At 45.3% G+C, this 10062-nt stretch overlaps 1 protein-coding gene and 1 long non-coding RNA gene across 2 annotated transcripts in view; both read left to right on the top strand.

The window, feature by feature from the left end:
• The first annotated feature begins 2015 nt into the window (after positions 1–2015).
• Positions 2016–4545, top strand: LOC106821185 (conserved oligomeric Golgi complex subunit 6-like). Its single transcript, XM_014825880.1, has 2 exons — positions 2016–2505; positions 2954–4545. Exons 1-2 carry the CDS (start codon positions 2047–2049, stop codon positions 4421–4423), a joined length of 1929 nt encoding a protein of 642 aa, XP_014681366.1. The 5' UTR covers positions 2016–2046; the 3' UTR covers positions 4424–4545.
• An 862-nt stretch (positions 4546–5407) lies between these two features.
• LOC106821180 overlaps positions 5408–10062 on the top strand; it is a 34713-nt gene continuing 30058 nt past the window's right edge. Inside the window, exons 1-2 of the long non-coding RNA XR_001395704.1 lie at positions 5408–5814; positions 9144–9191. This is a non-coding gene — a long non-coding RNA (uncharacterized LOC106821180). The remainder of the gene's footprint in view (positions 5815–9143; positions 9192–10062) is intronic.

The following is a 10062-nucleotide window of genomic DNA, read 5'->3' as shown; positions in this document are numbered from 1 at the left end:
TCTCTCTCTCTCTCTCTCTCTCTCTCTCTCCCAATCACGGTTCCGTCACGTGACATGCTGTGGGTAACGCCCCCCGCACCGGCTTGTCGGTTTCCTCTGATAGATGGCGTCACGAAGCTATATACAAACAAGGCCGTCGTACACACAGGCACTTGAAGCGTTTCAATAAAATATAATGTTAAATCATATAAATACGAATATTCTATTTTTATATGTCAGTGTGCAGTGACAGAAATGGCGGCAACCAGTGTTTGTTGTAGATGAGCATTTGGACGACATTTACAGGAAATTGTCGGCAATAATAGGTGAAAGAGAGTATAGAAACATTAAGACTTTGGTAGTAAATAGATTTCGAATTTATTTAGCATTATATTTTATTGAAATCGCTCCAAGTGCCTGTGGCCCTTATGGCCTTACGTAGCGTCGCTTACGACGTAGTCGCCGACAAAATTTGAAGATCGTACGTCAAAAACCGGCCAGATCGCCGATAAAAAACATCGGCGACTAAACTCGACATGAGTTCTCTTACGATTGAAAATGCAGTCGCTGACTGCGATCGCAGGAATAGAAATGGTTCTATTTCTATGCGGCGGTCGGCGACAAATCGTGAGTGGCAGCCAATCACCGCTACATGTCGGGTCACGTGATTAACAAAATGGCAGCCTACACAGCAGTTTACAAGGAGGGATTATTGCACAAACCCTTTCTCAAATATATATTAAGTTTTCCGTATATCACAGGCAATTTTTAAAATTCTTTTTCTGCACATGATTATAACGATTTTCAGAAAATTTAGGATAGATTTACGAAGTTACCTGATGTTTATTGGTAAGCGTCGTTTTGTTGGTCATGTGACTCGTTTTATGTAGACTGGTCCTGGCGTCAAGCTTGCTCTGTTTGTGCTAAAGAACTGCTTGTGCTAGTACAAATACTGGGGCCGCGAATCCGTCTACGTTTCCTGCAGAACGCTATGATCTGATCGGCGATGTACAGCGTGAAGTCACTTCAAGTCGACGTGAGAGTTGCTACGCTGCTAATCGGCGATAAAATTAGTCGCCTATAGTCAAATCGTAGGGCGACCTGAGCAGGGCTTTAGTGTTTAACGTCAGACTCGCCACGTAGTCGTAGTGGTGTCTGTCACTGTCAGCGAGAAGGTAACTTTGTGGCTACAACAAGTACAACACTGTATCACTATCAGTGTATGTTACATGTATCAGGTATGATACAGTGATACACACTGAAATATGTTCGTTAGAAATTGTAAATCTAATGTTTGAATTATAAAAAATAACCAACCAAACGCGCCCTGTTGTCTTCTCTCATTGACCTTGTGTTTACATCCTAAATGGTAAACCTAATAATGTTTGTGTAACTACAACTTACAAACATCATCGTTGAAAAAAGTACTGTTTACATTAATGAAATTTAACTTGCCTGCGTAACCTAAGTGTTCAGGAGTGTTAACAAGGTTGCAGAATATCCCGAACTACACTGATAGGGGTTAGAGTAGCTCTAGTACTATAGCTCTTTGCTCCGCCGCGATCTCGCCTGCGGCGGAGCGAAGGGCTATAGTACTAGAGCTAGGATTAGAGTAGCCTGACCAGGCTCTACGACTGTTTCACACCACGTTTACTTTGTTGCCACTGGGTGAAAAGCAAGAAGGTAACTTGTGACTAGGGTTAGACTCTTCTCTGACTCTGAGTTGGAGCAAGGCCAATCCAACTGTGTGGGAAAACGTCAAACGTCACACAGTTAGAAGTAATAAGGTAGACCTGCAGACTGCACAAACACTTTCACGTATCCTGTTCATGCATGGCTACATCATCGTATCTTTGGAAAGCATACTAAGTGAAGAGTACTTGCTGCTGGTGCTTACGCCTACGGTGTATTCGCTGTTGCAGTTCTGGCAATTTGCGAAACATTACAATTCTCTTCTATGTGATCCCAAGTAGAATTCACTATAATTTTGCACATCCTCTATTTGTGTTTATCGGTCTTTTCCATGACAAAGACGGTGAAGGAATCGGATTGAATGCACGCGGCATCATGATGGCCGGCGACAACGACGCCGGAGTGACGGCCGCCCCGCAGCAGAACAACCCGCTGGCGCGCAAGCTGAGCAAGATACTCGAGACGCGGCTGGAGAACGACAAGGAGCTGCTGGAAGCGCTGAAGGCACTGTCGACGTTCTTCACCGACAACAGCCTGCGCACACGGCGCAACCTGCGCAGCGACATCGAATGCAAGAGCCTGAGCATCAACGAGGAGTTTGCCGAGGCATTCGGCCGCGTGAAGGAGGAGCTGGACGACGTCCACGCCGACGTGCAGGCGATGGCCGACTGCTGCCGCGACATGACGAGCAGGCTGCGCGCGACGCGCACGCAGACGCACGAGCTCATCGCCAAGACGACCAAGCTGCAGACGGAGACGCAGCGGCTCGAGATGAGGGCCAGCGTCGTCGATGCGTTCCTTGAGCGGTTTCAGCTGAAGCCGGAGGAGGTTAAAGTAAGCATTTCAAGCGGTCTTCCGCGACCGTTCTCGTATTTGTCCAATGGCTACGGTACTTACTTGCATTGTTGTGTAACAGCAAGTGTCTAAACTCTAAAGTGAGGATGAGATGTCTTAGAATACCTGTACGTCGTTATTTTTTGGATAGACCCTGTTCATGTACTTTTACATGGTAACTTGAATTAAGCAATGGAGACGTTGTACCAATCTAGAACCACTACGTCACTCAATGAGATGCAGTTTTGCCTAGTGGTGGCCGATTTCAGGATTTTTGCAAAAGCAAGAATGTGGCAGCATTATTTGCTATTTTACATGCCATAACAGCATAAATCCACGGTAATTTTTATACTGGAGTAATCAGTGACATGTTCGCTATTAGGTGAGACTGTATTTCGCTGTATATTTTTCTTGATTGTGCAGTTATTTACGAAACGATTCCTTTAAGGCGCTGCGAGGGACGCGCGACGGCTCCCTGCACGACAACTTCTTCGACGCCCTCCGTCGCGTGAAGCAGATCCACGACGACTGCAAGGTGCTGCTGAGAACCAAGCAGCAGACGGCCGGCTTGGAGATCATGGAAGCCATGGCGCTCCACCAGGAGGCAGCGTACGAGCGACTCTACCGGTGGACGCAGTCCGAGTGCCGCGTGCTCAACTCGGATCTGCCGGACATCAACGCGACGCTGTGCCAGGCGATGCGGGCGCTTCAGGACCGGCCGGTTCTCTTCACGTACTCCGTCGAGGAGTTCTCGACGGCGAGGCGCAACGCGGTCGTGCGCGGCTTCATCGACGCGCTGACGAGGGGCGGGCCGGGCGGCGTGCCGCGCCCCATCGAGCTGCACTCGCACGACCCGCTGCGCTACGTCGGCGACATGCTCGCGTGGCTTCACCAGGCGGCCGCGTCCGAGTGCGAGCACATGCAGTCGCTGCTCAAGCTCGTCACGAAGGAGGGCGTCGCGGACGTCGTCCGACAGGCCCTCGCGCACATCACCGAGGGCATCTGCCGGCCGCTCAAGGTCAGGATCGAGCAGGTCGTCGTCTCGGAGCCGGGTCTCGTCGCGCTGTACCGACTCGCGAACCTGTTGAAGTTCTACGAGCACACGATGACGCCGACGCTGACCGCCGACGCGCCGCTGCTCGCCTGCCTCGCCGAGATGCACGACCTCGGCCGCCGGCTGTTCTTTAGCGGTCTCGGCGCGCGCGCGGCGAAGCTCACCGAGCGGGTCGAGCTGCCGCCGGCCGACCTCGGCGCGACGGCGGGTGTCTCGCGCGGTCTCGCGCTTCTCGCCGAGGTGCTCGAGTCGCGAGACTCGTCGGTGGCGCGCCTCGACGCGCGGCGGCGCGACGACCTCGCCGAGGTGGTCGCTCGCGTCGTCGACCCGCTCGTGCAGGCGTGCTCCGTCTCCGCGTCACGCCTCGCCGCTGTCGACATGGCCGTCTACATGGCGAACTCGCTCTACCTGATCTACACGACGCTGTCGCTGTACGAGTTCACCGATCGACGGCTGGAGATGCTGCAAGCGCAGGTCGACGCGCATGTAGACACGCTCGTCTCCGAGCAGGCGTCGCACGTGCTCGCCCGCGCAGAGCTCTCGCACGTCTACGCTCACGTGCGCGCGCACGCGCCGAAGCAGGGGGCGCTGTCGGTGGTTGCTGGCATGGACGCGGCATCGGTGAAGGCGGCGGTGGGGAGGTTTGACGCGTACCTGGCATCGCCGGATGCGTCCGCGTTGCCGCAGTGCGGGTTGCTTGTGAGTCCGCGCACGCGAGAGACGGTTGCCGCACGCTCCGTCGAGCTCGTCTCTCTCGCATACGCGCAGATCTACGAGGCGATCGGTGCGCCGGAGAACGGCTACGGAGACGTGAACGCGATCATGCCGCGCACGCCGGCGCAGGTCACCAAACTGCTGTCGTAGAGTCGAAGCGCGGCGCGGTGGGGGTGGGGTAGGGTTCTATGGAGCTTGTCTCGGGTAAACTTTGGATTCAAGTTATTTCGTGTAGTGAAATGAAATACGACAATGTTATTCCAAGAACAACTTGCTTTGTTTTTTTTCTATATTTATGGCGTTCGTTGTTATGGTTTTGATATGTGTCATTCATTGTTCCTTGTGGTGTGTGGCTATTAAGTAACTTTTTGACTATATACACTGGCAAATGCTGTCTTGCGTGGAGAAGTTAGAAGTGGTTTTTACATTGCAATTCGATGTTTTTCTGATCCGTTCATAGTGCCATATTTCCGTCTTTCTGAGCTTCTTCGTTATAGGGTTAGGGAATTTTTTTTAAAACTGGATCCAATTGTGCAGTGATTAGGGTTACCACTTCTTTGCTGCTGAGATCATACTGTCATCATCTTTATTTAAATCTTTATATTAATTATTATTAAGAAAAATAATTGAAGCCAGCCTATGTCCATTGTAACATAATAGTACTAAATTTGTCTGCAAGTGTATATAGCAGTAAAATAATATGTGTATGGAGCACAACATGTATTATTTAAAGTATTGTGTATTGCAGTGTCGCTAACATGCAGCCTGATTATTTTCTGCCTAGCATCTCTGTCTCTTTCCCGGATCTTTTTGACTTTCTGAATATGTTGACGAAAGCCTTCCCTAGGATCGATACAATTACAAGACTTAAAGTTAAACCATGGTTGGCAATGTTGGTGAACATGGGTGATTGATCTTAATAAAAACTACATTTTTGAGATATTTAAAAACGGGGTACCCGGTAATATCTCCACCCTCTGCCCTTCCACTAGTCCACACGCAGCATCTTGTGAAGTATGACATTTCTTTCATTTATTCTGGAAAACATATTAGGACAGAAAGGTGGCGCCACCGACAAGTGGTGAGTGAGATTTTCTTTGCGTTTACTGTGTTTTGAGTTTCACCATAGTTTGTGCGTCTTGATAATAATATCTATAGTTGATGGGAAAGTGGGAATCATACAATATCCTGTAGTCATAGCTTTCATAATGTTTCATACGGATATTACCTCGAATACAAGACTCAAAAGCTGCGGCTCGGGACGGTGACAACAAAAGGTTGTTAGATGATGTGCGCCATCTGGCGGAAGCGTTCTGGGCGTGCGACGACCGATTGTAAGCTCAGATTGTAAGCTGTGTTTGTGTTGTGCTGGCAAGTCGGACATAAATAACAGTTGATACGGCGTTAGTTACTCGAATTAAGAGTCTCAAGTGAAATCTCTTGCTTACGGGATTCAAGAAAGACCTTACACAAGATTCTCTATACATGTACATCCTACATGAATTGGAAGCTAGAATGCTTGTTGGAGTACTTCGGATAAGGTAGGTAGGCTATATTTATCGGCTATCGCATTGTGACTGACTCGCTCATTCATTGGTTAAACCTATGATAGCCTAGTAATATTACTATTAGTAATAATTCTGTATTAGTACAACAGATGTGATGTACCCGGTATATAGTTTTACCTTGCTACGTTGCAGGTCATTGCGATTTACAACAGGCATTTAAAACGGCACATAGTGGGCCTACGCTCGTATACTACTACTACTAGGCTAGTTTCACAAAGCCGACAGTAAAATCATACAGCAGTAATACTAATAGGCCTACTAATACTAATACTAATAATGCTACTGTTCTAAAATACGAAAAATTCTTAATCTTGAATCAACATCTGGCTCGAGGGTATCAGATAAATGGCTTTGGATCTGTATTCTAAAGACTATAGTATAACATTTCAGCTGTATGATTTTACTGTCGGCTTTGCGAAACGTATACGAGCGTAGTACTACTACTAGTAGTTAGTAGTCTATGTGCCGTTTTTTGTTGTAAATCGCAATGATGTGCAACGTAGCAAGGTTAAACTATATACCGGGGACATCACATCTGCTGTACTAATAAAATTATTATGATACATTAGATGGGCTGTGGTAACACCCAAGCGGGATTAGTGGCAGCACCTCGTAAGCAAACAATAACTGTATCCGCAGCAAACTTTATGAATATTGAATGGGCTAAGTAAAGACTGATATTATAGTATATTTAGTATTACAGTTTATTTTTCATGTCGTGCAAAAGTGACGCTCCCTATAAATGTCTTAGTTTTCTAAAATAACATTTAAATTTCATGCCAAATTATATTTAGAAATGTTTAAGAAAACACAAATCAATATGGAAATGACATTTGGCATGGAAAGTTCTGCACAACTGCAGAATTATTCACACAGGAAATTCTTTGAACAACAGATTTACCACTATAAATACTTTTATATGCTGCAAGTTCAAGGAGCTTGATAATCAAACCAAAATATATACAGTACCGTTTCAATGTATTTGACAAATTTCCAAGCATTTTTCTTGCAGTACAATTTAAAGAATATGCAGGATTTTTGCCAACAGTGCCTGTTTTTGCCAACAGTACCTACTTTAAATTTCTCATTGCATTATGTTGAACCATCCTGCCTTCTCTTACAAACACTGCACTCATCAGAATACTAGATTCATTGTGCTGTAGCAGTGTTTGTTCATCAATTTCCCTCTGCCACAAGCTTGCTTGTGTAAATAAGATGCCCCCATTCTGGAATGTGTCTCTTGCTGCCTGTCTATTGTTTGAGAGGTGGTGGTAGGAACTTACTCTCAAATTCCATTATTCATTGGAAATTCCTGTATACATATGAGTACAGTGAGTGTGCGTGTGAATGCATTGAGGTAGGGGGCACAAGGAATTCTTACTTACAAGTACGAAAAGACGCAAAATAAGTACAATTAATGTTGTGTCAGTGGTACTGTATAGTGCCATCAAGTATTGATGGTAATAAAATATATAGCTCTTTGATTGTTTTCTAAAATTTGAAGTTATTATTGGCAAGTACAGAGTCTTGGCCTATCGGGTAACATATGATGAAAACACAACAGAGAGCTCAGACTATGTGTAACACGCAAAAAGTAAGCACGCTATGTAAGTGGAGTTTGTACATGTGTATGCAATTTGCCTGTAGTGTAATATTTAGAGCTCTGAGAGGTTGTATCTTTGGGGAGGGCACACAGTTGGGTACCCTCTCATCACTTTAGGCTGCATTTAGACACGTGCAAACTTTATCCTAGCCTCCCGCTGCTGTGAGAAACCCATCTGCTTCACATGTGTCATCTGCTGACATCATCGGCTGTGCTGATTGCAGTGGCATACGTCCTGCTGAATACTGACTGTACGTGACAATCTGTTGATTCAGGGGCTAACGTCTCTGATTGCTAGGTATCTTTTCAACGATCTCTAACTTTGTAAGTTCATCCGTGACGACTTGATGAGAGGTGGTTGTTTTGCGGCATGGTTAGCTATTTTACTTACGTCACTCGTGGTGTACCGGTGCCTTTGTTTGTGCGTGCGTGCATGTGTATGTGTGTGTTTGTTCGTTGTATTGTACTGCTGCGGTAGTTTAATATTCATTATTAATAATAGTAAAATCATTAGAATCTTATTTCTCACAAATGTATAATTCAAATTCATTTAACCACTGAAAACTCCGCACGCAAATGTTTTTGCTGATTCTTTGTTAGAATGCCTACGATGGTCGTCATTTGGGGGCTAGCCAGTACAAGTGTAGGCTAGTACTATGTTTAGAGAGACGTGAATTGAAACAAGCTGCTTCGCTAGTCAGCGCAGTATTTAGGTAGTGTGAAACAATAATACCGCATCACATGCTGCTGTAAACTACACGACTAACTCGGGTTCTAATGGCTGTGGCAGTTGTCGGGTTAAACTTGCGGGGGCTAGGCAATCTTACCAGCCTCTTGTACTCTAAGACGGCCAGTGCACGTATGTGTGTGTTTATACGTGTGTGTGTGTGTGTGTGTGTGTGTGTGTGCGTGTGTGTGTGCGTGCGTGCGTGCGTGTGTGTGAGAGTTAGTAGGTGTGTATGTGCACATTCTTGCACGCATGGGTAGATGCCGCCATGTGTATGTCCATGGTTGTATCAGGAGTCTATCATTATGTATTGATAGACTCCTGGTTGTATGTGGGTGTCTGTGAGGGCATGTAGGCGTACATGTGTGTGCGTGTGAAATGTGTGTGCTTCTAAGTTGCATGCGAAGTAAAAATCAGTTCAATTACACCTTCAACGTGTATTAGTGCGATGTTTTTCAATATGTTCAAGGAATTCACTTGCCAAGCTCCAACATATTAACCCTTTAAATCACTACCATGGATATAGCCATAACATGGAATAAAATAAAAACAACTTAGCAGTATAAAGCGTTATTAAAAACAAGTAAAATTAAAGGTCAATAAAATATAAACGAGTGAAGTAAAACGTCAATATAAACGTGTAACATAAAATGCCAATAAAATCATGTAAATAGCAACTCGCAGGGGGGTAGCGTATACAGCAAGTAGACATTTTGCAAGTAGACATTGTAGCGTATATAGCAAGTAGACATTTTACGCATTACAATCGATGACATTATATCAAGTTGCAAAAACCAAACTTTTAGACGAATCAACGTTTGTTCGCACGAAGGTGCATTTTCTAACCGTCGCTATGTGTGTACGTGTATTTTACTGCACAAGTGGGCCGGAGTCGTTCAACTGGTAGAAAACAGGTTAGCTCGGGGGCCAAGTGAACACAAGCCACTATTAACTATAAATCTTCTCTTCCAGCCATCGTAAAGCAGCTGTAAGGACTGTCTCCTGACCCCTGGTGTACACGTAAGATATTAGGTCCACAATGTTTCCTTCACGACAGAGGGAACTTGGATTTGATTTGGCATTCAAGTTATTGTTGCGTGTACAAACGGCCGTGCTATATAAAAGGTTGCAAGTATGTTAGGTTGATGTTTTGCATTTAGTTTAATTAGTGTGCGTTAATTAGTTATTACGTCAAACTTATTTTTTACACCTCGTGACTAATATTACTTTTAGCGTTATTAGATTTGCTATTTAAGCGTTTGGGATAATTTTGATAAATGGGAGTTAATGTGAAAATTGGGTTCCCCTTACAGAATTTCACATTATGGTAAACTTTTCGAGGCATTCATTTACATTTGTAATCGTGTTCATTAATTGCCCCTATGTAAGTAATGTAAGTAAAACTAAAGTAGACTCGTACACGCATTATATATTGTGTCTTAGAAATGTAAACATTAATGAAAAACTAGTTGCTCTCTGTCAGGGCCGGTTAGTCAAACGTTCGTGCTAAAATTTGACTGCCAACAAAATGCGGACGAGTTTATAATTACATCTGTTCGGTGTTATTCACGCCTGAGAGGGTTTCTATAGTAGACCGAGTTACTATCAGGTTTATATCAGTGAGTGAAGTACAGTGCGTGAGGAATGAAATTTGCAATTAAATTGGTTTCTGAGCAGGTTTTGACCCGATTTCGTCTGTGCGGGATACCCTGTAAAGTGCGAGTTTTCAAGGTACACACACATACACAGTGGCACCCACACACGCGCGCACACACGCATGCGCGCGCGCGTACAAACACATACACACACACACACACACACACACACACACACACACACACACACACACACACACACACACACACACACACACACACACACACACACACAC

This window comes from Priapulus caudatus, unplaced genomic scaffold, assembly GCF_000485595.1.
Source record: "Priapulus caudatus unplaced genomic scaffold, Priapulus_caudatus-5.0.1 Scaffold62, whole genome shotgun sequence".
NCBI classification, from domain to species: domain Eukaryota; kingdom Metazoa; phylum Priapulida; class Priapulimorpha; order Priapulimorphida; family Priapulidae; genus Priapulus; species Priapulus caudatus.
The sequence above is the reverse complement of the archived record's forward strand: the minus strand, read 5'-3'. Positions and strand labels throughout refer to the sequence as shown.

What these genes read in the sequence shown, in the direction of transcription:
- LOC106821185 (XM_014825880.1), top strand. Translation starts at nt 2,047, where the DNA reads ATGATGGCCGGCGACAACGACGCCGGAGTGACGGCCGCCCCGCAGCAG. An exon ending in TGAAGCCGGAGGAGGTTAAA is followed by an intron (nt 2,506 to 2,953) that starts GTAAGCATTTCA and finishes GATTCCTTTAAG; the next exon opens with GCGCTGCGAGGGACGCGCGA.